General features: G+C 37.4%; 2 protein-coding genes across 2 annotated transcripts; one reads left to right on the plus strand and one right to left on the minus strand.

Annotated features, from left to right (window-relative positions):
- Nucleotides 1-5457: 5457 nt before the first annotated feature.
- EIF2S1 (eukaryotic translation initiation factor 2 subunit alpha) lies at nucleotides 5458-15718 on the minus strand. The gene is made up of 8 exons (XM_034417595.3): nucleotides 15583-15718; nucleotides 13248-13489; nucleotides 12924-13003; nucleotides 10864-11015; nucleotides 10446-10552; nucleotides 8137-8234; nucleotides 7310-7453; nucleotides 5458-5982 (listed from the first exon to the last, which is right to left on the minus strand). The coding sequence occupies exons 2-8, from the start codon at nucleotides 13486-13488 to the stop codon at nucleotides 5857-5859; spliced, it is 948 nt and encodes a 315-aa protein (XP_034273486.1). The 5' UTR covers nucleotide 13489; nucleotides 15583-15718; the 3' UTR covers nucleotides 5458-5856.
- Nucleotides 15719-15747: 29 nt separating this feature from the next.
- Nucleotides 15748-27692, plus strand: ATP6V1D (ATPase H+ transporting V1 subunit D). Its single transcript, XM_034417599.3, has 9 exons — nucleotides 15748-16496; nucleotides 19705-19822; nucleotides 19949-20028; nucleotides 21237-21304; nucleotides 21577-21621; nucleotides 22177-22280; nucleotides 23572-23638; nucleotides 25910-25988; nucleotides 27159-27692. Exons 1-9 carry the CDS (start codon nucleotides 16456-16458, stop codon nucleotides 27295-27297), a joined length of 741 nt encoding a protein of 246 aa, XP_034273490.1. The 5' UTR covers nucleotides 15748-16455; the 3' UTR covers nucleotides 27298-27692.
- Nucleotides 27693-27942: the final 250 nt, after the last annotated feature.

The following is a 27942-nucleotide window of genomic DNA, read 5'->3' on the forward strand; positions in this document are numbered from 1 at the left end:
AGTCCCTAGATTAATAATCCTGGCTCGTGCGGAGTAGCCTGAACAACATGCTTGGGATAAAACTACGTTTTGGTTTAGCTGATGTAGCAAAATTGGGCCAAAATAAGCCAAAAGTGATGGTACTGTCTTTAATAAAAAATGTTACAAATGGTTTGGTTGGTCATTAAATCCACACCTTCTCTATCTTACTAAAAATATTATGTAAAAGCCTTGATCAAAACCAAGCTGAGCAATGGAAATCAATTTCTATGGTTTGGTGATGAACATGGCATACAGAAGATTGCTATCTGGAATGTAAAAGGAGTGAATGATAAAGAGCAAGAATTGACAGATGGCATGGAAGAAAGAAAAATATGTTATATATCTGTGCAATTAAGAAAAAAGAAGGATGTTATAAATCTTAGTAAAGGTGTCCTAATGTTGTGGAATAAAGATGATGAATATGTGCAGGAAAGTGAAGGTATGGGTTTAATTATGAGTGAAATGACTAGAATGAATGTCAGAAAGGAGAAGAATTGATGTCATCTGAGTTGTTGTGGAACTGTAGTAATGTAGAAACTTCTAGATTGGTGATAGTTGTGTATTATCTCCAGTGAAGTATAATAATGAAAGAATCAGAAATGTTTTGGGAAAAAAAACAGTGCAACATTTGAATGAACACAATTCAGGGGGAAAATATTTTGCTAGGTGTTTAGAATGTATGAGTGGAAAGGAGATGAGAAGGTACAGAGGAATTTATTGGGAGATTTGGAAACACAAGAATGGAAGAGAACAATAAGTATCTGTTAGAAAAATATCTGCTTATTCCAAATACTTTGAATCATGGAATCATAGGGTGGTTGGAAGGGACCTTGGTTTAAGCATCTCTTCATATGTACACATGATAGAATAATGAATATAAACCTGAAAACATTATTTATTAGGAATGGTTGAGGTAATTAGTGAAACACAATAAATTAATGAAAAGTTTTAAATAAAAAAGATGATTTTTTGGAAGTGTAAACAGTAGATCTTGGGGAATGTATAAACAAATATTAGAACATAGGTCAACTTTCTATTATAATAAATAGAAAACAGACATATTGAAAGAGGATGTGGAAGCTGCTTGGAAAAAAGTAATAAGAATTATGTTACATAATATTACAGTAGTACAGTATGCATATTTGATTAAAAGGAAGTGTGAAAAAGATGTTTTTACATGATGAAGTGAAAGAAGATGTGGTATATAAGATGCATGTACAAATGCTGCAAATGAAGATGAGACAATATATATGTATAAGGAATACTTGAAGTGCTTGGTAGGAAGGATGTCTTGGTTGGAAATACATTTATACTTTTACATGCACATGATGCCATGTTATTGGCAGAAAATCTGAATTATTTACAGTGAAACTTAAATTGTATAATGTATAAGATATCTGGTTCTAAAAATTAACATATCAAAGATTAAGTTAGCTCTGTGTCATGGAGAAAATAGAATGAATGATTGCAATAATGGAGACTCTGGTATACTGCAGCTTGGTGTAGGCTACATACTGGGAGTCCATTAGTTCTACTTTAACCTTAGGCACAAAGCCAGCTGGGTAAGCTAAGGCCAGTCACTCTCTCTCACCCCCAGGAAGGAGGTAATGGCAAACCCACTTCTGAAAACTTGCCATGAGAACGGAGTGGTCTTGTTTGGGCAATTGCGAAAAGTTAAGGCACCAAAACGATAAATAAAAGCAAAGAAGTCCTATCTACATTATAGCCAGACATTTTAATCCAGATTTAAAACTGAAATATATTCAAAAGAGATCTTTAAGGCAAACTTGACATAGCCTTGGTACAAATAATAATTGGATATTTCCAAAATTTCGGTTTGTCCTGGTATTTATTTCAGGAATGGGAGACCCTTTCGGCGCTGAATGTTCCCTTCTGTGTCTGATAATGGGTAAATGATCATAAAAAAACTTCTCAAAGGATAAAGATAGCATAAATTAAATAAATAATGCTTCAAATGTTCTCCTTCTGGCAATAATCATCAGATGTTTCCAAGACATCTACAAACTGTCAAAGGAAAGTGCATCTCAGCAATAAGGATGAGACTGGATATAGGTAGTCCTTGATTTACAACCATTTGTTCAAGAACTGTCCAAAGTTAAAATGGCCCTGAACAAATGGTAGACATGCCGTTCTCAGGCTTTTGGCGGTCTCAGGATCCCTGCAATCAAGTGATTACAATCTGGGAGTTTAGTAACTGGCTTGAATTTATGACTAAATGCAGCACCACATAACCAAGTGATCTCCCCGTGGCTTCCCCAGAAATTCAGTGGGTTAGCTGGGGGTAAGTCTCCCTGAACCAGTCCCCCAACCCCTCTGCGCTCACACCAAGCTGGCCACTTGTGTATTCCCCCTTTACTCTCCCCAAGTCTTGCTGCACCTCCCTTTTACCCTGTGCACCCTCACACCCCCTCTTTGACCCAGTCATGTGGTTATGAGGTGCCACACCTTCATTGCATAATCTTCCCCATCCAGCAGCAGCCCTTACTGCTTGCCTGCATGCAAGTCATCTGGGACTTGCCAGCTTCCCCCAACCAAATCAGTGGTAGCATGAAGTTGCCTTACCTGTCAACCATGAGATTTTCTTAATGAAGGCAATCCGTTCAGCAGGAAACTGCCATGGCTAAGTGATGGAAATTTCAGTTCCAACTGCCATTTTAAGTTGAGCATTACTTGTACACTACTTGCTCAACTTACTTTTGCAGGAATTAAAAACCATTTGTACTTGGGCCTACTTCTAGTTAAGAATGCATAATAATGTGCTGTACTTAAGTTTCCAGAACAGCCAGGCTACATTAATAAATGTATATGGGTATTACTATTAAGTAGATCCATGCACATTGGTTAAGTCAAGCCAAATCAAAATATATAAATTGATTATAAAGGGCTTTTTATTGACTTTCTGTGAAGATCTCCATATCTCTGACAAGAGGTGTAGGCAGTTTCCCTTTGTCATTCCCATAAGCCCTAAAAGTTGCTCTAAAATATATGCAACCCTTTTCTATGGAAAGCTTTAAGAACAGCGAAGAAACATTTTACACTCCTATTTGAGTGGAAATTGATGCTTCTTATGGAAATTGTATCCTATCTTGAGACTGTAGAGTGACTCTATATCCAATAGCAGTTACAGAACTACAGATAAGGTGAAAGCTTTAGGGTTAAGGTATCAGTGATATGTTTCCTTATTGTGAGATTTTCTTGTTTTCTAGGGAAATACTTTTATGGTCAAAGCAAGATTTAAAAAAAAAACAGTATCCTGGAGATAAGAAAGTAGGAAGGAAACAATTGTTATTCTTGCATAGCTCCTGATTACTGTACTTGCTGATAGAGCGAGTCACAGACGATGTAGCATTAGTCACTAAATCAGCAAAGCATGTCAGCAAATCTCTTTGCAGACATAGTATTATTATGCAGTGGGTGGGAGACTTTATGACTTGAGTTTTACAATACACTCCAATAGCTTGCTTTCTATTTTACATATGAGTCAGCCCTATGTAAATATTGTTACGTATTTAATATGTATTTATTTATTTTTTAGGCCAGGCCAGAGGTGGTCTAGCTCCCGTATTCTTGGAGGCTCTCTCCGATCCAGACATTCAAGTCTATTAACTTCTGAACAGTTCATGGATGGCTAAAGTATATCTAGCCAGATATACTAGACAGCCAGTTTGGTCTAGTGGAGACTGTAAGTTCAAGTCCTGCCTTAGCCGTGGAAGCTGGCCAGGTGACTTTGGACTCTCAGTCATTCTCTCACAACCAAGCCCATTTCACAGGGTTGTTGTGTGGAAAATGGAAAGATGAAGAGGTGTTAGATATATTGCCTTATTTGTAAAAATAATGATGGGATGTGAATAAATATCAAAAATAGATCTGCCTGCCAGTTTCATGTGGTACTTATTTTACACCTTTGTCCTTTTAAATCTTTTTGTTGAAAAATTATCGTTTTTTATCATTCACCCTATTATCTTTCCCTGCTCCCCAATTTTATTACTGTTCAATTTATAGTTTTCTATTAGTTGATCGATTTTTGTGTTTGCCCTGACATTTCTGATGCCAACAATACCTAGGTAACCCCACTTATATTTTATTTCCCCATAGCACTTAAGATATTTATGAACTATCCATTGTATGAAAATTGCTACTCTAAAAAAATGTACACAGGGCAAACTTGTAATTAGTTCTTAAAGATACATGTCCATACTAGTTTGCATTCAGTCAACATATACTTTACACAAAAACAAATTCCTAAACTTTGCAGAAAATGGCCGTCTTCTCACTCTACAGATTCAAGGAAGGTTACCCAATCTATATACTACTTAATATTGAAATGTGGGTTTTTACTGCTACAAAGAACTCTTCAAATGCTAAACATATCCCTATTGGAAGAAAACATGTAGGAACCTGTATGGATATATAAAACTAAACTCAGACAGTGATGTCAGATCAGATAGGTCTAATCAGTTCTCAAATTACCCTATCTATCTTTAGGCCTACAGATTCCTCCATAGTGGGAGGAACTGGCTGTAACAAACCATCTGTTGATGTTGACGTCAAAAGTTGCCTGCAACACTGAAAATTTATCTTGAGAGATAACTGGTTTTTCCTCAAAGAGTACAGAAATCCTCATAAGGAGTTAGCAGGCCAGATGGAGAACTTTAGTAAGCAAGGATTTACTAAATATGAATTCAGGACATTTTGAACCCTTTTAAAGTAATACTAAGTCAGTTTGCTGTGGTTGTATGACACCCAGTGGTAGGGGAAAAAAGTATACTATTATAAGCTACCATTAAAACATGTTAAACATGTTACCATTAAAACATTAGTTTTAATATTAGAAAAAAAATTGATTTAGAAGTCTTTACTAGCTTTTGATTTTGATATACATAAAAACAGATAATTCTTATATAAATAGCAGAGTATTTAGGGAAAAAAGTAATGACATTTAATAAAAGTTTTAGCACATATAATCACTATTATAGTATGTAGAAAAGGAGTTTGATGTGGCAGACTAGCAAAAAATAAAACACAAGATGTATCATCCTCCTAATATACTTATTTAGCAACTGAGTGCTCTATAAATGAGAGATTATGGTTTACCTTGCAGAGTAGGGAAAAAATCTTTTGTTCTAAGGCATCGCATACTCAAAATGTAAAAGAAAAGCCTACAAAATAAGAAGAGGAAGACTAGTAAATTAATTCATCAAAGTATTAAAAAGGAGAATCTAATCTTGCTGACATTGTACACGAAGTAGCCCTAAAGTTACTTGTATAATGACAACTGATTATGAACTATGTAGAGATTAGGATTTATCGGTTAAAGACATGCAAACTGCCATCTTCAAGAGCTAAAAGCCACTCTCTCCTCTTTAGCTCTTTGCACTATAGATTTCTTAAAATGAAAATGAAATGAAACCCAAGTAAATATCCAATACATTTATTGAATGCTTCAGTGCGGTCTGTGGAGGAATATTGGTTTAATCCTCAGAAACTCACTGATACAACATAGTGAACCAGTTGCCAATCTGAATGTATAAGACGTGAAAATATTAAGAAGAGTCATCAAAGTATGCTTGGATTATTTAGGGGAGAAAGGTTTTAATCTTCAGTGGGAAGTACCTTCCCATTGAGAAAATCAAGCAACATATTGTAGCAGATGGTTTCTTGTCTGTTCAAAATTTGGTCTCATTAAAAACTTGAAAGTTTTTCAAGTCTGTTCCTGTGGCATTTTAAACAATGAAATCTCGTCAGTCGACTCTAGGTGTTTTTAGTTATTTGCATGAAGGCATAATTTCCATCTATTTTGCCAGGCCAATAAATTTAGTCTTCAGTTTTTGCTTCCATCTCCTCAGCATCATCATCTCCATCCACTTCAGCATTCTCACGCTCCAACCTTTCCAACTGCCTTGCAAGTTCAGTCTCATCAGTGTCAGTTACCACCTTGGGCTGTAAAGACAAAGTGATCAATATATGGTTATATTTCAGTGTAATTCAGCATCTGTTTAAGCAGATGTACTTTTAATTAAACATGCAGTTGACTTGTCCAAATGTAAAAAAAGACAGCGATTATCAACCTGCTATATGCAGTCAAACTAATTTGCCCTGGAAGGTGCTGCCAACCAGTGATAAACAGCTGCTGCCTATTTATGGTTTGGTATATTTCATTTTTTAAAATCAATGTAGATTTCATTGGATTCTTTCCATCTCCATTAATTAGATTGTGTACGCCTTGGGGAAAAAAAAGAGAGCTATACAATTAAGGAACACAATCTTAAAAGCTACAATTACTAGCAAAATTGGGGAAAAGGAAGGGGTGGGTATCAAAAAGACTGCACTGAGCTGAATTCAGGAATTTTCATTACTGGAGAATCAAAACCTCAAAATGGTGTAAAAGCTAGCACTGAATTGCTCTTCATGGATTTTTCATAACAAATACAAATAGTTTTGCCCCGGGCAATCCAAGTTGGATTTGTGGTAGACATGCTGCCATAATTCAGTGTCTGCCTAAATGGAGCCAACCGTAAGTTATTTTTGCTTATTTATTAAATATATAGTTTCCAGAAACACACTATTGCAATGATATAAACTTGTTGGAGGCCAAAACATGGATAACTTAGGCAACTTACTTACCTTTGCTCAGTATCTTTCTTCTGGTTGTATTTATCCCTAAATAATATTTTTGTGTATTTCCTCCCTTTTCTTTTCCCTGCCTATTCCTTTTCTGTTCCCTCCATTTGAAAGTTTAGTTAATGGCAATATTCAAAAAACCAAGTCCATAGCAGTATGAGCCAGATTAATTTGCTTTCCTTTTTCCTCCACTTAAGAAAGTACTGTGACTAGAACTGTAAGGCTTTCCTGTCTCTTTCCAAATTTCTGACATATCAACACTGTGGTCAAACAGACCCAATTAAAACGGAGCTGAGCAAGCAGGAAGTATATGAGAAAGAGAGGAAAATATTTTCTTAGTTTTCGGAGGCACTTCTATACCAGCGAAAAAGGAACATATGCTTTGAAGCAATTTCTAACCTAATTTTCCAAATGGAACAAGAAAAATGAAATGCTTGCTCCTGGTTGGAGACTGCAAGAACCACCGGCTCTTCCCCACATGGCAATAATTATAATTACAGGTATTAGCCCTGAGGATCATAGGCAAAGGTGTCTGCAGGGGGAGGGAGGGGTCAAAATGTCAAGATGACAGCTGCAGCATGCCTCTTTTTCACTGCCTTTCTGAAAGTGTCCCTGATTCCAGCCTAGATGAACACACAATACTTACTTCCATTTGCACATTAAAGACACCTCTCTTCTCTTCAATTTTTTCTTTAATGACAGCCATGGCTTGGCTGAGGACAGAAAGGCCTTCAGTCCTTTCAAGTGTTGTTGTGGTCATCACATATCGAGGAGGAGCTATAAGATTTATCTAAAAAAGAATGAGATAGTATTAGACTTGCTTTCACAAGTCTTAACCTGATCCTCAAAGCTGCTGATAAAAGGTGCTTTACATCTTGAACTAATCCCAAAAGAACTCCAGGATTTATTTCATACTGCTCTTTTCGTGAAGGAGTCCATTTCTAGTATTTTGAGAAAATACTTACAAGATAATAAACTTTTAAATGACAAGTATTCCATGATATACAGGCAAACTGCATTAATTACAGGTTCTACATTTTTCAATTCACTTATTTGTAATCCCCAAATAAGTACTCATGGCACTGTTGAGCTTATTCGTGGACATACAGAGCAACAAAATATTGGAATCAGCCAAATTGTACATTCCTGAGGTTTCAGCCAATTCAGCATTTGTAGCATTTTAACAGAACTACCATTAACTTCCTGTAAATCTGTTTAATTTTCTGCCTTAAGGAAATCTTTTTTTCTTACGCTTTCAAAATACATTTTATAACATTGGTAAAATAATCCAACTGAGCCACTGTAAAATTGTAATTGGCTTTCTTGGGTCAATTCAGATCTCGCCTTTCCTCTCAACCCAATTCCTACACATTAACAGACTAAGTGGCATGACGATTAAGCCACAGGAGAATGTTAGTTTTTTTTTATATTCAAGATTTTCTAGAACAACCATGTCAAAGGATATCCACTTACTTTGATTGGCATACTCTCTGTAGAACAGCTTAGGCCAGCTCGCAGAGCTTCCTTTACTGCATCTATACCCTCGTAACCATAACAGGCCACTTCAATATCTAAAATAGGCAAAATTTTGATGTTAGTGTTTAGAAAAATTAAAATCATTAGCAACCAAATATATATAGTTCAGTAACATTGCATTTTAAAGATAAATGCTAATGAAAAATAAAAATATTCCTAACTACCAAGAGGCCAGAGGCTAAGAGATTGCTTAACGCATTGTAAGCCGCCCTGAGTTTTTGGAAAAGGGCGGCATATAAATCAAATTAAAAAAAAAAAAAAGATGATCCCAAGGAAAATCATGTTACATTTGTACTTAATCTACAACATGGTTAGGTTGGAATGTTTGAAGCAGAAGACATATGAGAAATTCAATTTTCTTGAATTTGGTTTACTTCCTTGTATCTTCCCCCTTACAATGCAATTTTTCCTACAAATCCTATACATTTGCATCCTGTTATGAAGAAAGCCTTTCTTCACTATTTCATGATTCTACAAAATGAAAGGAATTCAACCAATGGCTGTCAAGTCTTCACTGACTGGTAACACAAATGGCCAGATCCCTTTACACACACACACACACACATGTTGCCAAGTGTTTTGGTATTTGAATAAAATCCTATCCCTTATCCCTCATATGGTTTTTTTGTTTTTTTTTTAAAAGAAATTAGTTGTCATGTTAGAAATAATCTGAGCTACTTAAAGCAAGTTTTTTGGGGTGGAGAAAGTTCATAAACAACCATTGGAAGTTTTGGAACAAATGCGGTTAGGTTGTTATACAATTTAACCACTGAAAATTATAATTTGGATCTTATTACTTGGCAGAAATGTTCCACATTTTCCTAATCCCAGTGGAATATTTCTGATTAGTAATGATAACAGAACCACAGAATTGTTACATTTTTAAATGATAACAGTAAATTAGTAAGCTTCATGTAATATGAACTTATTGCCTATATACCCATCTGTGTACTCTGAATTCAGCTCTGATTCAATTGAGTGTTAAACTAATTATTCAGAAATTTCTTCGTGGCAATACCGTGTAAAACAGGGCAATCTTCTCTAGTTGTATATACAGCTATACCTCTTCTACCATTAACATCTATTTTTCCACCCGTTGGTTCTGCAACCCAAGACAGACACAGACTTCAGAGGATAATTAGAACTGCAGAAAAAACAATTACTACCAACCTGCCTTCCATTGAGGACCTGTATACTGCACGAGTCAAAAAGAGGGCTGTGAAAATATTTACAGACCCCTCGCATCCTGGACATAAACTGTTTCAACTCCTACCCTCAAAACAATGCTATAGAGCACTGCACACCAATTAGACACAAGAACAGTTTTTTCCTGAATGCCATCACTCTGCTAAAAAATAATTCCCTCAACACTGTCAAACTATTTACTAAGTCTGCACTACTATTAATCTTGTCATCGTTCCTATCACCCATCTCCTCACACTTATGACTGCAACCTTGTTGCTGGTATCCTTATGATTTATATTGACTGTTTCCTAATATGATTTGATTGCTTATTTGTACCCTATGACTATAATTAAGTGTTGTACCTGATGATTCTTGACGAATGTATCTTTTCTTTTATGTATACTGAGAGCATATGCACCAAGACAAATTTCTTGTGTGTCCAATCACACTTGGCCAATAAGGAATTCTATTCTATTCTAATTAAGATCTGTATGAGCCAGGGCTAAAGATTTAGGCAGCTGACTCAAGTCATTTTACAAATTTCCATCCTCGTCCTTTTATTAGACTCCACCTGATTTATTTCACTGTTCTGCATGTTCTTTTCCTTAATTTCCTTCTTCATCTTTTAAGTGCTTCTTCTTTCATAACATCTAATGAACATTTTTTTTCATCTCCCTGACAATGAATCTCTGGATTCCTTACATTTTCAGAAACTTTCCAATTCCCGTCTATCCAAAAACACTTGTGTTCCAAAAACCTATTTGAGAATTTCTGGTTCTTTTCCTTCAGAAAATTAAATAATTGTTTGGATAACTTATTCAACAACAACAAAAAAAGGGTTACATTTTGAAATATAGCACTGTGAAATTCACTTTCCTAATCTATACCCATTCAAACATTTCCCAGTCATGCTTATTGTTCAAATCCTCAATGAGCCCAAGATAATTACATATTCAGATAATAATAGTTTTAGATTTACCATACAGCAAAAAGCAGCATCCTCATAATATACTCACTAATTGACACTAATTGACTTAACTTAGGCAGTTTTGGGGACTCACCTGCTCGAATTTTGACTGCCTGTGGTGTCAAACGTCTATTGATATTGTCAATTAGCACACGCTTTTCATCTTCTGTCAAATCCAGCCCGTCAAGGATTGAGGGATCGCTGTATAAAAAGAATAATCAAAGAAAACCTTATCAGAATTTCCTAAATTATCTACAAAAGAGAAATGAGGAACTGTCAAAACAATAAACTATGCATTTAAACACATTTTCTCTTCCTGAAAATTAGGTTTGCAAAAGATATAAGTAGAGTTTATATATAGAAGCAGTCTAGCATATTGCAGTGTTTTCAAAATGCAGAAAAGTCTATTTGTTGAGTTACAATAATAAGGGTACACGAATCTGCATAAAAGCAAGAAATGCACAGATTTAATTTCTAAATTAGTGAAAGATTAGAAAGGCATCTTTACTTACGAGACAGCAAGTTTGAAGGCATCATATGCGCCATATCCAGGCTTTCTGTACTTGTCATCAAATACCCAAGCAGTTCTCTGAAACAAGCTCTCCAGCTGTTCATCTTTTGTGTATTCTAAAACTTCAGCAACATGGCGAAGGATGCTGTAAACCTGGGCAGAAGCAGGGAAAAAGTTGCATGAGAAGGTAACATTGCTATATTTAATGCAATGAATCCTAATCTAATGAAACAATATAACAATGAAAGTTGAAAATTCCATGCAATATACATGTACACAGGAGATGCTTTTTCTTAAAATGTCAAATATTTCATCAATGTACCCCACTCAAAGATAACATTTTCATGTCCTGCCATGGTATCTTTTTAGAATTTTTGGATATACTTGATATATCCAAAGAGGTCAGAAGTTAAACAATTCTTTTAAAGCTAGGGCAACTGTGTTAAATATAAGGGTAAAGATTCGTTCTCCGAATGTTTCGTTACCAGGCTAGGTAACGTCTTCAGCGGAGTTTAAGGGGTGTCGGTGTTCTTCCATTTCTAAGGGCTTCATGGCGGACACCGACACTGACAACCCCTAAACTCCCTTGAAGATGTTACCCAGCCTGGTAATGAAACGTTCGGAAACCAACCCACAAGCTTGGAGAAGGAACCTTCACCCTCATCCTATACCCAAGCTACAGATAGTCACCACTTTTATGTTAAATATATCCTAGATAAATTTATTTGCTAAATGGTGTACAACTTTTCTTCTCTTTGCAGTGGAGTGGATATTTTAAAAATCCCATTTTCCAAAGTTAATTTATGCATGCAGGACAAACAGAAAAAACAAAGTAAAATTCTGCTACTACAGAGTTATTGACAATATAATTGGAAAGCTCTGTGATGTAGAAATGTTTAGGTGACATGAACTCTCTATAGAGAGACTCTTTGTGTACTACTACATCCCTGATAACAGCCATAATACTAATTTGGTCACATTAACACATTATACTGGAAATCGGCTACTTATCAGTATTCTCTCTGAAGTGCTGAACTGGACTTTCCTGCTTTTATAGCTAATTGGACCATCTGCACATATATGCAAGAAAAGAACACTGTGGTATGAAAATGTATTGTTCATAATACATATGGTACAGATAGTCCTCAATTTATAATCAAACCAAACGTACAATAGCACTGAAAAAAGTGACTTATGACCTTTTTCACACTTAGAATTTAGAATAACAGAATTGGAAGGGACCTTGGATATCTTCTAGTCCAACCCCTGCTCAGGCAGGAAACCCTATACCAGTGATGGCTAATCTTTTCCGGACTGAGTGCCCAAAACACACGTGCGTATGCGCACGCTCACGCCCAAACCCCCAAAATTCGATGTGCACGTCCCTCACACCCTGCTCATGCGGCATGGCCCACCCCCCCTGCACTGCAGAGACCTGACGACCAGTTGGCCAGCGGGAGGCACGCGTGAATGCAAAGCGGAGCTAAACTGGGGCAATGGCTCGTGTGTCCACACATAGCGCAATGTGCCACCTGTGGCACATGTACCATAGGTTTGCCATCAGAGCTCTATACCATTTCAGACAAATAGTTGTCCAATCTCTTCTTTAAAATTGGAGAATTCACAACTTCTGGAAGCAAGTTGTTCCACTGGTTAATTGTTTTGTCAGGAAATTTCTTCTTAGTTCTAGGTTGTAGCATCCCCAGGGTCAAGTGATCAAAATTCAGATGCTTGGCAATTGACATGTATTTATGAAAATGAAGTGTCCAGGGGTCTTGTGATCACCTTTTGCAACCTTCTGACAAACAAACTTAAAGGAGGAAGCCAGATTCACTTATTAGGGCAAAAAAAGATTGTAAAATGTGGCAAAAAACTCACTTAACAACAATTTTGGGCTCAATTGTAATTGTAAGTCAAGGACTATGTGCATATCTTTAGTTGTATGACTCTATCTTGTTTTTCTTTATTTTAAGGTCGAGCAAAATGAAACTTTTAGCAGAATTAAAATGTATTTCATTATTCAACAAAGCGGGAAGACAAATGTTTCTTACAAAAACTTACGGTTTTTGATTTGGTGAATTTGTCTTCACATTTAATTGCCTCTTCTGGAGACACTCTTCTTTTTGACAGGTCAATATAACCTAAAATAACAAGAAATATTTTTAAATATATTAAGTCAACTATCTTTCTAAGGCCTTCTTTCATTAAAAACCCCCTATGTATAATTATTAAGTGCAACAGGAAACATCTGTTCTTCCATATTACTGCATACTATCCCTTCTGGTAAACTGTTCTACAACTTTAGTCCTCTCTTCATTGAATATTTTTGAAAACCATATATATATTCCCATGGACTGAAAAAGCTGTATTTGTTATGCAACTCACCTTTCTCCTTATCAACTCTTATGACAACAACACATTCATTTCTGCCAATTCGGATGAGTTTATTTATAGAACGGATTCGTCTCCTGGACAGCTCACTGAGTAAGATCATGCCCTCAATGTTGTTGTATTCCAAAAGACTAACATAGGCTCCCATTTCTGCAATCGACCTGACATTGACCATGACAACATCTTCTACTTCAGGAAATTTATGCTGGTAGAATCTACAGCTTAATCCAGGCATCCTGCAATAATAAATCAGAAAGTCGTAAGTACAAATATGTTTTATAATCAAAACAATTAGTAATAGTGAAGTATAGCTGAAAATAGAGTAAAGAATAATATCTAGAACTCCACAATGACTAGCTAGCAGTTGTGAACAATGGTCAGGAAAACTTTCTTTAATTTGTCACTAACTTCATTATTCATTAAAGAATAACTTACAGCTATGAAATTCAAGATTGCATTTTTGCAATAGATATAGAAAAATATTTTAAATTAGATTAACACATAAACTCACTAAACAGCCTTATAAAAATCACACTCCCAGCATTATGTCCAGATCTACATTAACATGCAGAAATCTAGCATATAGATAAATGTGCATGCTGTCCTAAAAAAACCCAGCACTGACTCAGACAGAAAGTTACAGAAAAGGAAAGGTTGTATTAAAATAAAGGAAGGAGATGGTAGAAGAGCAGACCCAAACAACTAATTACCAAATGGAAGTTAAAGAATAAGATGAATGAATAATGATTAATGATGGACAAAAGACTGTACGTTTGAATATGTTGATAAAAAATAAAAATTAAAAACTTTTATACACACACACATAAAAAGAAAGCTACAGAAGTAAAGTATTTTAAACTTTAATACGCCTCTTCAAGACTGTAACAGCTGTATTCATAACTCCAGAAAGTTCTGGAAGTCCCTTTTCAATTCCAAAACCAGAAAGAGGAGTGTGCATCCTACTTGTCAGCTGTCTGTATAAAATCTGTGTTAAGCCAAAGGCCACCTTAGAAACTCTCAATCAGAACTTTAACAGGGTGGTTATAGTTGGTGGTAAGTGTGATCAGTGGAAAGGAAGACTTGTGTGTTTATTCTGTATCTGACAACAAGAGTAACTAAATATAACAAAAGCAGATGCGATTTGGAAGCAAATACTTTTATGGACAACTATTATCGGTAGTTCGACAGTATTAGCAGCAGCCTTCCTATTTTTTTTAATCTCTTACCTGATCAGGCTGGTTAAGGAAAGGAGATCAAATTCTGCCCAAACCATTAAGACACTTATATACCAAATGGGGGAAGAAATAACAGAATAATGAGTTGGAAGGGACCTTGGAGGTCTTCTAGTCCAACCCCCTACTCAGGCAGGAAACCCTATATCATTTCTGACAAACAGTTGTCCAATCTCTTCTTAAAAACTTCCAGTGTTGGAGCATTCACAACTTCTGGAAGCAAGTTGTTCCACTGATTCATTGTTCTGTCAGGAAATTTCTCCTTAGTTCTAGGTTGCTTCTCTCCTTGATTAGTTTCCAGCCATTGCTTCTTGTCCTGCCCTCAGGTGTTTTGGAGAATAGCTTGACTCCGTCGTCTTTGTGGCAGCCCCTGGGATATTATCATGTCGCCCCCCAAGTCCTTCTTTTCACTAAGGGTACCCAATACCAGCAACCATCTTCACATGTTTTAGCCTCCAGTCTCCTAACCATCTCTGGGGGGGAAAAGAATCCTTAAGCGCTTGAGGCCGAGCAAAAGATCCCAGGACGTTGTTTCCCTACTTCCCCCCGCAAAATAAAACCCGGAGGGGCTCAAACGTACCAAGCATGCCAGTTTGAGGACCGGCGCTTAGAGGCGTCTTTCTCCCTCTCTGCACCCTGGGTCGACATTGGCACCTGCGGCGGTTACATCTCCGGCGCTGGCGAGCCTTTTTGGCGGACACCACCGCGCAGGAGGCCTTCCCCTCCCTCAGCCACCGCCGCCGGGCTGCAAGGGCGCGTTTGTGACCCAGCAAGGCGCGAGGGGAAAGCGGCGTTGCGGGGCAGGGAGCCCTTTTGTGACATATTTTAAGGGGGAGCCTGAGGGTCAGGAGAGGATCCGAAGGGACACCACAGAAGCCCATCCCGCTGGTAAGTGACGCTCTTACGGCCGCCAGGCCTCTCACGGGTAGCCCAAGTGGCTCCTAGCGGTTACCCTGCCAGCGTTTTCGACACAGCGACCCTTTTCCCTCCGCTTGCCGCCCGCAGCCCGGGTGAGGGAACCCACAAAGCAAGTCCCTCACGAGGCATGAAAGACGCAGGACTGCGCCCCCCCCTTCTCCCCCCCCCCACGGCTTTACCTGTCCGCTCTACAAGCCCCGCTCGCCAAACGCTTTTTCGGACCCGACTCTCAACCAGCCCTCACGAATCCGACTCTTGCTTCAGCGTGCCTCACACAGCGCAGCCGCCGCCCCGCCTCTTCCTGTTTCGGGAAGCCCACCGGAAGCACTTTGGACAGCGGAAGTGGAGGTCTAGGGGATATACGACTTCCGGTCTTGCCTAGAATGCTGAGTTTCCTCATGTTAAATCGCTCTTTCTCAAGATCAACCAATTGCTGGCCGAAGACGGCCAACCTTACCGGCCTTTTGAGATTATAATACGAATGTCTACCTTTTAAAAAAGCCAGTATTTTGGCATTAATCCACGCTGAGCAATTTTAATTGAAACAATTCAAAAGTCGGCAGCTTCCCCCGAATTCCAGATCCACGCAACTACTTTCACGTCTGCCGCTTGATAGGGAAAAGGCGGCTTCTTCTCATAGTCATTGAGGGTTTAAGAAGGAGGAGCTCTGCTCTTCCTCCATGCAGCCCGCAGCGGCTTTTCTGCAGCTTGACTTGCCCTGGAATCAGAAAGTCGTCTTGTTTCCCGTTTTTTTCTCCCTGAAATTCCAACGAACGCGTCGCCGACCCATTGCCTTATTCTCGCCTGCCTAATAAAGTTCGTTCTTCCTTTTTTTTTTTTTTTTTAGCTCTATGTTTCTGACGGGGGGGGTCCCTTCGCGTCAACCGTACGCCGCGTGGCGGCGCGCGCACAAGGACAACGGGGAGAAAGGGGCGGGGCCTAACTGGAGCTCTTGGTGCCCTTGGTAACCAGAGGGAGTCACGTGATCGTGCTGGTGCTCCGAGGGAGAGGAAGTACCGTTCTCGGTCGGTCGATCGATCGATCTTGGCAGGATGTCGGGCAAGGACAGGATCGAAGTCTTCCCTTCGCGGATGTGAGTTGCCCTCTTCTTCTGCCCGGTCGCCCTGGAGGAGGATGGACTTGGGGGATGATGGTGGTGGTGTCGCAGGGCAGCGGGCTTTTATTCTTAATTCTTCAGCTCAGCCTCAGTTTTCCCGAATTCCCCGCTTTCCCCCAGTTGTTGGGGGTGGGGGGAGGCTGCTCTGTTTTCTGCCTGCCAGTCGTAGGGAAGAGAATTTGCAGAAGGAGATGGCTGGGTTCGCTATGCTTTGGTTACCAAAACCCGCCGGGTGGCAATTCGTTTGGACTATTTAAGGCTGACCTAAATAAAAGTGAGTTGGGGTCAGAGGTGGGTTTCGGCAGGTTCTGACCAGTTCTGGAGAACCGGTAGCGGAAATTTTGAGTAGTTCGGAGAACCGGTAGTAAAAATCCTGACTGTCTCCGCCCCCATCTATTCTCTGCCTCCCAAATCTCAGCTGATTGGGAGAAAATGGGGATTTTGCAGTAACCTTCCCCTGGATTGGGGAGGGAATGGAGATTTTACAGTATCCTTCCCCTGCTATGCCCACCAAGCCATGCCCATCAAGCCATGCCACACCTACAGAACCGGTAGTAAAAAAATTTGAAACCCACCACTGGTTGGGGTATGTCTATGTGAAGAATAAGACATGCAACCTACATTTTTGTCCTGCATCAAAACTCCAGCATAGCTATTGGGGACTGTGGGGAGATCTTTTCGGCCTCTGCAGAAAGAGGGTAAATGGTGATCTTTGGAGAGTCCTTGGAAGTTTCTTCCCCAAAGTCCCAAAACCTTAACCTTAGGCTGTCTACTGTAAACTAAGAGGTCTGTAAGGGGCGTGCATAAGCACACCAGCATGCCTACCAACCCTGTCCTAATATTCCTTTTACTCTTCATGTATTCAAATTATGTTTATACTTATATCTGTTATCTAATACACACTTGACAAATAAAAATAACTAAAATAAAATAAGAATATTTCTCGTAGCCCTCCCCAACGCTTCTCTTCCCCCACCCCTCAAGTTAGGAGCAAGCGGAATAGGCTAAAGAAAATGAAGAAGTGAAAAATACATGCATCGTGTTGTCATAAGAATAAATGCTTTGTCGTATAATCGTGCAGATAGATGACTTTGTATGGAACAGGATTGTCATTGAATGTGAACATTTCATGGCAAGGGCGTTTGTTGAAAGGACAGAATTCAGCCTTACTTCCTTTCTAATGTGTGGGATATAAGAATAAAAAATGTCCTTGCCAGAAAGGGTTGGCATGGGGTAGAAAAATCTCAAAAGTAGTTACTCTAAAATCTGTCCATAATAGTAGGCAGGATTAGAGTAATTCTGAAGTTAAAAAAACAAACAAACCCTAATGCTATAGGGTTTGTAGTTGTGTCTCCCTTCATCATTATTTCAAGGTGATGGTTAACCCAGTGTATCTAAAAATAAAGTTCACAAATTATGTTTACAGATTGCATTTCTTCTATTTCTAATGCATGCAAAAAGGATTTGACAGCTATTTTGGGAGAGATTTCATGTAGTCCAATTCTGTCGTGTTTTAGAAATTTTATTCTTGCCTATACCCAAATAGAGTAAGTGAGCACTGAGGCCTTGCAATATGATCTTTTATATATCTTGGTATGTATAATCCTATTGATTTTAACGGGTTCAGTTGTGCTTAACTTTAAATACAGTGGTTGAATACTAACTTCAAACTTTCCTAAACTATAAATGTCTTTTAATAATCATGTTGGAATTGCTAACTGATCAGATTTGCTTCTGTTCTTAACTCTGCTTCTTAAGGGTATTTATATAATCAGTATTATTGAATATTCTCCCATTTTTTGTATTATACTGTCCACCCAATTAGATGACTCAGAGTCAGATATTTAGGTAATCTTTCAATATTTCTATTGGTTATAATCTTGTTAGTGCGCCTATAGTAGAATCATATCTATTTCTTAATGGAACTTTGATCTTTCAAGATTTTTACTTCCTATATGCTGTGTTAAGTATCTGTTTAGTAAACATTTTAAGTTTTCAGTAATAATATTTTATCATTATTTAGAAAAAGAAGTATTGCATATACGTTACTTCAAATATAATGTCCAGTAGAAAATGTTACTATTATTTATTTCTTCACTGCCCAACTCCATAATTAAAAGAGAGATGAATTATAAAAACATTTTTGCTTTTTACTTCTTGTGGAGAAGACAATAAATGTATACGATCAGTTCTGAGTCATGTCTATAAGTAAATATTCCTATTGGCATAAATCTTGCATAGATCAGCCACACTTACAGTACATTTATAGAATAGACTAGTGGATGACACTGTTGACAGCAAACAGAATGGTGTTGAAATGCACACACAAGATCTTGTTCTAGCTAGTAAGTGAATCAGTCTGCTAAGTAGGCAGTGGCAAAAACTAGCTGGTACAAGAATATGAAATCTCTATTTTGCCTTCTTTTAAAAGGTACACTTCTGTTCTTGAACTTGCTTTCAATTTATTAAAATTCTTAAAAGAAACTACATTAATTCTCCTTGGACAGTACTTATGCCCACCCATTTATAGTTTACTGTTAGCGTACCACCATAATTATTTTTCCTTCATTCAGTAGATTTAGGTGCAGACAATTGGTAAACTGGTGATAGTTTGAATTCATTGGAAACTTGAAGCATGTGGAAAACCAGTAGTATCTAACCTCTAGGCGATTGGGGAAGTGTGGAAGCTCAGATGTTCCATGTGACTTATTATATACTAATTTCCAAGAACAAATTTTACCATGCGTTATATTGCCATTCTTAGTTTCTTGAATTATAAATGATTTAGTTCTTATTTGTCTTACTTTGAATGATGGTAAAGAAATAATACCAAATATATCTTTACTGAGAAACTTATTTGCAAGATGCTTCTTATTCTGAAAATTCTCCTGTCAGCATTTCTAACTTTTTAAAAGCCGCCTTATAAAAGAATTTTCCATCATTGCTAATTTGGAGTTTATTCCCTTGTAAATATTTTGGGATTGTAGATTAAGACTGCAATTCCATTCTTGCTTACCCAGTTATATTTAATAGCGTATTTGTTTTAAGCAAAGAATGCTGCCCCCTGCCCTGTGTTCTAAATGCACCCTCAATCTCTATGTGCTAAAGAAGATTGCGGTTTATTTTCAGAAACATCTATCTCAAGTGATAGAATAAAAAGTCTCACTTTTTCTGATTTCGATAGGGCTCAGACTATAATGAAAGCCCGTTTGAAAGGAGCCCAGACTGGTCGCAACCTCTTGAAAAAAAAATCAGATGCATTGACTTTACGATTCCGGCAGATCTTGAAGAAAATTATTGAGGTAAGGAGTTTTGTTTTGCTTTATTCTTAAACTTAATATTATTGAACAGTTTTTGTTCTAACATTTATTATTGTCTGTACTTTTTATGTTGAGTTCACAAGCTCTTCTTTTCTGTTATGTTTGCAGACTAAGATGTTGATGGGTGAAGTGATGAGAGAAGCTGCTTTTTCCCTTGCTGAAGCAAAGTTCACAGCTGGAGATTTTAGGTGAAACTAATAAACTTGGGCGAAGGAAGTTCATGGGAGATGCCAGCCCTATGCCTTTGGAGAGTCTCAGTTATCCAGGTCATGGTTGTCCAAAAGTGTTTTTTCAGGAGGCAGCTGGACTTTCTGATTTTTCTTTGAAGGTTAGTTTCTCAGAGAAATGAGAAAGCAAAAGGTCTTCAAAGAAAAACCACAAAGTCCAATTGCCTCTTCAAAAAGCACCTTTGGGATGCCAGCCCTATCTTGAAAAATGAATCAGTGAACTTTGGCTTTTGTAAATGAAATTATGAGGGAGAAGAACATTCTGTAGCAGATGCTATAAGAAAGAATGAAATAGGCATACTCATAAGATGGTTTATTTCAGAATAGGATTTAAGATAAACAGGGAAAAAGAAAAACAGTGAGGAATTTGAATTTGTGAAAAGTATTGGCTAGCAGAATAGGATACTGAGTTTTTTGTGGCTCTTTTCCAACAAGGTGGGCAACTTTTACTCCTGGGGCTGCAGTTTTCCAGATTATGATTCAGATTTCCTACATGCAGTATGTTTATGTATTCAAATGTTCATACACAAATGCTGCTTAAGATTATATATATATATATATATATATATATATATATCATATTTTCTCACCTTATTCCCAGCTTCCACTGTACTACTGCAGATTGCCTGTTAACAGCAGGAAATAATTGATGTCAAGGATCAGTTATTTGATTCCTGGCTATTAATGGTGATTGGAAATAGTGTTCTGTTTCCTGCTGAGCCGTAGGAACATTAGCAGGAGTTCCATGGCTCTGGGACCATATTTCATTCTCATGGTTGAGAGCTTTATGAAGTGTGTTGATTTTACAGGTTAGATTATTCTGTCATTTTTGTTATAAAAAATACCACCAAATCCTTAAACATTTCTGCAGTTTTTACCATCAATTTGGTTTTTAATATCTGAAAAAGCTACACTTGAAGTTGTTGATCTTTTCTAGATTTTATGTGAATTAGCTTCATCAGTAAGAAATAATCATTGAGTAATAAGATATGAATTTTTGTCAGATATGCTAGTATTAAGTTCTCTGTTTTTAAAGTCTATATGTTGGTGGTTTTGTTAGTTAAAACTGATATAATATGGTGAAAATCTTTTAGAAAATAATTTTCATGCACCTTTAGGGAAATCTGTTGTGTAGATATGCAAATTAAAATTCCTTTTTTTTCCTGCAGTACTACTGTGATTCAGAATGTGAACAAAGCTCAAGTCAAGATCAGAGCTAAAAGAGACAATGTAGCAGGTGAGTCATATAGAAGACTGTTTCTCAATCTTGATGCCTTGAGGATTTGTGGACAAGAATTCTCCAATCGGGACTGAAGTTGAAGTCCACACATCTTCAAAGTGCTGAGGCTAAGAAACCGTGTCCTGGATCAAGATGTCCAATTATTTTAAGCACAATTAAAAATGGTGGCTTGGAATTCAGTTTGGACTCACTAGAGAGAACTGGATGATGACTGGAATGGAAGTTGGGAATTGTGTAATTTTTACAATCTGTTGTATGGCTTCTTACAGGTGTGACATTGCCAGTTTTTGAGCATTACCAAGAAGGAGGGGATAGTAAGTTTGTATTTTTTTTAATTTAGTGTAAGTGTTAAGTGTATCAATAAGCTGTACTTAAAATTTCTGATTCTTATGACATAGCTTACTAAATAACAATTATCCAAGGTTTTACAAATTTCTTTGTAAGGAAAAAGTTTATTTAGTTTTTACATAACCAAGGAGATTTTAAATGCTGGAGGAAGGTAAACAAATGAAAGGAAATAAAGAGATATTTGAGACTTTCTGATCATCTCTTGAAGCATCCATACTTTTTAGTTATAATCCTGAGTATTGATAATTTCCCAGAAGAGTCAATACAAACTTTATTTGATTATAATTCACTTATTTAATTACCATAGCTTTTATGCCACTTGCTTACCAAATTCTAAATTTATTAGAATTTAGTAAGAATTCTTTAGTAAGAATGGATTACTAAATTTATTCTTATATTATTGCTAGCAAGGAAGATGGGTCAGTTGGCACTCCCCCACCCCAAATAATTAATCTCTTTCTCTAATGTCTTCTTTTGGCTTAAAAGTTTATTGAAACTAATCATCTAAATGTATTATTTAGGTTATGAGTTGACTGGTTTAGCCAGAGGCGGTGAACAGCTGGCCAAGCTGAAAAGGAACTATGCCAAAGCAGTAGAACTCCTTGTAGAACTAGCTTCTCTTCAGGTAGGTGGAGACAGAATGCTGTCAAAAAGACACTTGAAATCTTCACTTGGTGGATGATCATTCAAGGGATTATAGTACTGCCAACTATTTTCATTAGGGCCTTATTTAATATTTTCAAGTATATCAAGCAGCAGTTCTTTCCAAGTTAAATGACAAAAGAAGCCACGTGCAATATCCCAGCTAAAATGGCAATGTTTTAATGTTGCTGGTTGGGAATTTCATTGGTGCTGGTAATAGTAAATGGCTTTAATTTAATGAGAGAAAGAGATTGCAACATTTAGGCTTGATTTTCAAAACATTGCGTATCTGACCATTGCACATAGCTCACCATCTTTCGGGTGCTAGCATGTGTGCTCACACTCCATCTCCCCAACAGGGCGGGTTCCCACCTTGGCCAGCGCGCCGGCCCTCACCTTCACTGCACCCCCGGGCTTCCGTCTGCAGTCTCCTGTGAGCGGCAGCTATCCTGAGGGAAACTTTGGAGGGAACCAGCTACTAGGGTAGATGGTTCAATTAGTCTGTCGCCCCTATACCCAAGTCAGACGGACGATTTGCACATCAGGACCTCTACAGACCTCCACCAGAGTTTCCTCTGGCTTTGCCCTGCCCAGGATAGTTCATTGCACAAATTACAAATTTGTTGTATCTGGCTTCCTGCTATATTGCCTTGTCTTTGAAACAAGCCTGTAACTTCTATCTATTTTGTGGATGCATAGACTCTTCCTGAGATCTCTTAAGAGCACTCTATAGACCATTCTGTATGCATATTTGAGTAGAGCTCCACATTGTATAATCAAGCCTTTGTAAAGTTATGGACTACAGATGAATAGGCAAACTAGCTTCTTTTTTGATGTTTTAAACTACATTTCTCATAATCTGACTCCCTGGTCATTCTGGTTGAAGGCTCATAAGGATTGGAAGATTGGATTGGGCAAATGTTTTAAGCACACACTTCTGCACCATTTAGATGGTAAGGACTTTTGGGAACGGAGGGGCTGTGTATGATGTCATTTGATATCTGTACTTCAATTTAAAGAAATGTGCCTATGAATTTAAACAAACGCCCCCCCAGTAAACAAATCATTTTCAACTTTGTATGTGAAATGCCAGGTGAGTGACTATGTTGGTATTGTACCAGTTTATTTTGGCCTTGTTTGGTAAAGAATTTTCAGGTTTTTTTTTTTAGGAATATACCTTTGGTTTGTCTGGAGCTAAATTTCTGAAAGCCAATCTTATCACTTTTAATCATGATAATATCTTATTTTACACTCCATCTCATTTGCTTCTATAGACTTCATTTGTTACTCTGGATGAAGCAATCAAGATAACAAACAGGCGTGTGAATGCTATTGAACATGGTAAGTAAAATGTGATAATGTGGAAAGCTGTGGGTCATTTCTGTGCTTGCTGCACAATTGGTATCGATTCACCCCCTGAATCATTAGACAGGCATTGTTATTTATTTTATTTATTTTATTAAATTTGTATACCGCCCTTCTCCTACTGGACTCAGGGTGGTGCACAGCCAAAATAAAAACATCCCAATACAAAATTTAAAATTTGTTAAAAGAATTACATAACTTTGGCCTAAATTTAAAATCCCGACTAAAACCCATAGACAATTAAAAATCTAACATCTCAAAAAAGGGAGGGGGGGTTACGCCCTGATATATGTCGTAGTATCAGAGTTTTACTGTTCGAAGGTTTTCCAAATTTGCCATTAGGAGGATCATAATCCAAATAAATCATCTCCCTAACACCAGCTTCTTCACATGCCACTTCAGGACATGTTTCAGTTTTTCTTCTTCCAATAATGCCCCTGATCTAACTCTTTTTGTCTCTCTTTTCAAGCAAGACGCCACATTGGGATGCAGTTTGTTTATTTTCTATTCAGTACTACTTCTTAATAGTTACTAAGGCTATACCAAGTCTGTAGTCCCCAAAATCTGTGCAACTGTGTCCAATCTAGATCTGCACCACAAATAATCCTTGAAAACTTTAAATTGTCCCTTAAAGCCCCTGCAAACATTACTTTAATAATTATAGTTCTATGTGAATAGAAAGAAATTATTTCATATATATGGAATAGGTTTGTTAAAATATATTTCATTAATTTCAATTACATGTCAATTAATTGTTCTTTGTCCTGGTTCTACTTGTTTTGGAAAGACGGAATTTGTTCCTCTGAGATTAAAGTCAAGGGTTATACTTGTGCCCCCCAAAAGGCTTGTATATCCAATTTAAATAAAACTTTGACCTGCCCATGATCACTATACAATACTATAATGTTGTAGAATACTGAAGTGCATATTGCATTTGATTGGTGAAACTTGAAAGTTATTTTACTATCCTACTCGATTGTTTCACAGCAAGAAAAACAGCATTTTTCTTTACCCTGTATCACACTGGCCAGTAATTTATGGCTCACTGCAGAAGGATCAAATGACTATTTTGTTATGCTTCTAATTATAATGTCTCATACTACCATTAATGCACTATGGATTGATAGTTTTTGGTGTTGAGATACCTATATAGCTATATAAATACCTGTGCTATAGCTTTACCTGTGTAAAGGCTGCCTAAGATGAAGTTCTGTTACATTGGGCTAAAAATCCTGTTCCTCTATATGTCTAACAATTGAAAATATGAATGGCTGTTCTCATTTGCCAGAATATCTGCATTTCTCTATGGCTCTCTTTTTTTTTAGGTTTGAACTGCCTGGATAACCACAGCATTTCTCACCAGTTCAGGGGTGGGAGAGGAACAAAAGTGGTTGTTAGGTGCTATCATGGGGAAGACATGAACCCCCTTTAAAACAAAATCAATCTAAACAAATTAAATCAGAAATGGAGAAGATTCACAGTTGCCTGACACAGTACATAACAAGTTGATGTAACTTGAATGACATCCCTTAAGGTCTTTTGAATATCCTCAGATACATCCTGGACTGAACTCCCGAGAAACAAAGGCATAGTCCTAGGCTATGCAAAACTTTTAAGTTGGTGAATGCTGAGGGATCCAAGAGACCTCAAGGGCTGAATTCCCCTCCAAAGTATCCACCTAAATGGCAAAGAAATGCTTGTAATGCTGTTAAAACAAAATAAAACATACGTTGGTAATAGAGAGGGAATTTCCATACAGGTATTCCTCAATTTATAATCACAAAGGAGTGCCAAAATTTCAGTCCTAACTTGTGGTTGTTACTGGACTTAATTCTACAACTGTTTTTACAATGGCCATAAAACAAGTCACCATAGTCATAGTTATTAAGTGAATCATGTGCTTGATAAGTAAATCTTGTGATTATTAAGCAAATTCATTCTTCTAAATGGGCATTGTTTGCTGGAAACTGGTAAAAAATGCTAGAAACTGCCAAAATACCGTCAACACGGGTTACTGCAAACCAGTTGTGAATGTGAGCCAAATGCCTGAAATGCAGTTACCATGGGAGGCAGCAGTTGTAATTTCAAGGACGGGTCATTAGTAGCTTTTTTGAAATCTGTCATAACTTTGAACTGTTAAGGGACTAATCGTAAGTCGAGAATTACCTGGTTAAGATTTCAGATCCTACATAACACAAGTTCTTCTTTTAAAATTGTGTGTGATAGTAACAACTACCTTTTATATAGTGATTATCCCTAGAATTGAACGCACACTGTCTTACATCATAACCGAGTTGGATGAGCGAGAACGAGAGGAGTTTTACAGGTAAGCCAGCAAGATAGATATTGAGTATTTTGAATCTTGAAATATTTTTGGCTTTCTGATGCGAAGTGTAGAAGATGAAAAATGCCTGCATTAAAAATCCTGTAGAAGCCAGAGTTTATCATCTTTACCCTCCAATTTTTGACAACAATTAACCTTGTGTAGTAGTTTGGAGTGAAAATAACATGGTCAGTCACTAACTGAGCTCCGATGGTCGAGGTGGATTTGAACCTGGGTCTCCTCGTTCTTCATCCAATATCTTAAGACATTACACCACAGTGACCACCATAACACTTGCTGGGAGGCTGAAGGGTGTTCTGTGATGTGGCTAGTTTCAAAGCAAGGCTTTGTGGTCATGAAGTTGCTACATCTACTAGGTGTCCTTGAGACCTGAAGTTGCTAGAGGACCAGCAACTTTGACCTTAAAAGCTAATTCAGGAGACTAGATTTTAAGGTCAACTTCTTTTTCTGACACATAAAGGATTAGTCATATGGTCCATGATTGGGGTGCCATTAATGAGAGGACCCTACTCCTAACTACATTGTGAACCAAAATCTGAGCACAGCCTTTCCAAGTGATTTTAGTGCACTTTGGATGGTATATAGGGAAGTGATTTTTAAGCAGTTGGGTATTACAATACAAAAAGTATTACTGCAGAGCAAACTGCTTATGGCATCTCTCAGTGCTGTGATGCCTTCTATAGTATTTATTTCTTGAAAACTTTTTGAGTTAATCATTGAAAACTGGCTGCCTTTGAGAAATAATTGATCATTCCTACTCAGTTAATTTTGCGTAAAGTAAAACAGACTGTAAATCAAAGCTTTGTTTGGAACAGACTAAGACAGATTAACTAAGGGATACCTTCATTGTTTCTAAGGTGGATAATATGAACAATATTTACATGTGATCCAAGCGAAATAACCCCGAGATTAGATTCCTGTGTAACCTCCTTTCCTCCTCCTTCAATGTATTGCTGGGGGCCCTTGGTGTTCCTGGCCATTACAATAAATAAGAATCCACATTGCCGTTCACTCATCTCTTTTTTAAAAAAAGTTATTTTTCCCTTTCTATAAATGGGGAGGGGAATTTGGGTAATATTGTACTTTACTTACAGTTCCATTCTAAAAGGATGAATAACAAAATCACTAAAGTCGATCTCATATGCCTCCCAGATTAAAGAAGATCCAAGAAAAGAAAAAGATACTGAAAGAGAAGAATGAAAAATTGCAAGAATTATGGAAGGCTGCTGGAGTGCAAGAGCCTGCTAATTTGCTTGCAGAAGAAAAAGATGAGGATCTTCTCTTTGAATAGCTATGGATATAAAGTTGTGACTGAAATCTAAAAGCTGTGCTATTCTGTGGACCTTATTTGTGAAGTTCTTTCTTTGATGTATTAGCTTGAATATTCCACTCCAGACCTATTCAGGGAATGTCCTTGTTGTGGAAAATTGCTATTTAATTACTTGCATGAAGCAGGATCATTTCAATTTCCTATCTGTCTTCGTTCCTTTGGTATAGAAGTATGATTTCCCAGTGTACTGCCAAATTCTTGTAATAATTTTTATTCATGGTCACAGATCGAATAGTGAGCAGTCCAGAAATTCATAACTTGGAATTAAGTTTTTTTCTTTCCTAAAAAAGAAGCATTCAAAATTGTATCTCAGTTGATTGTACTGTAAAATCAATAAAGAAATATGGCCAAATGAATGTTATAGGTGTTTGTCAAACATCCTTTAAGTGATTCTGAAGAGTGTGGTCCTAAAAGTCCCTTGGGTGGTTTGCCATTGTCACCCCTCATTCATCAATTGAGTGTATGGGTTTTAATGTTTTCTTTTAAAACTTTTGTATGGGATATTGTTCGCATTGTTTTATTCTTTGTTGTTAGCCGCCCAGAGTCCCTTGGGAGTTGGGCAGCATAAAAATGCGACTAATAAATAAATAAATAAATCAGCCAGAA

The sequence above is a fragment of the Pantherophis guttatus genome, chromosome 1 (genome assembly GCF_059756535.1).
Source record: "Pantherophis guttatus breed Tessera chromosome 1, ASM5975653v1, whole genome shotgun sequence".
NCBI classification, from domain to species: domain Eukaryota; kingdom Metazoa; phylum Chordata; class Lepidosauria; order Squamata; family Colubridae; genus Pantherophis; species Pantherophis guttatus.

What these genes read in the sequence shown, in the direction of transcription:
- EIF2S1 (XM_034417595.3), bottom strand. Translation starts at nt 13,488, where the DNA reads ATGCCTGGATTAAGCTGTAGATTCTACCAGCATAAATTTCCTGAAGTA. An exon ending in AATTCACCAAATCAAAAACC is followed by an intron (nt 11,016 to 12,923) that starts GTAAGTTTTTGT and finishes GCTTCTGCCCAG; the next exon opens with GTTTACAGCATCCTTCGCCA. An exon ending in GCCTTCAAACTTGCTGTCTC is followed by an intron (nt 10,553 to 10,863) that starts GTAAGTAAAGAT and finishes CTTTTTATACAG; the next exon opens with CGATCCCTCAATCCTTGACG.
- ATP6V1D (XM_034417599.3), top strand. Translation starts at nt 16,456, where the DNA reads ATGTCGGGCAAGGACAGGATCGAAGTCTTCCCTTCGCGGAT. An exon ending in TCTTGAAGAAAATTATTGAG is followed by an intron (nt 19,823 to 19,948) that starts GTAAGGAGTTTT and finishes TTATGTTTGCAG; the next exon opens with ACTAAGATGTTGATGGGTGA. An exon ending in GAACGAGAGGAGTTTTACAG is followed by an intron (nt 25,989 to 27,158) that starts GTAAGCCAGCAA and finishes TATGCCTCCCAG; the next exon opens with ATTAAAGAAGATCCAAGAAA.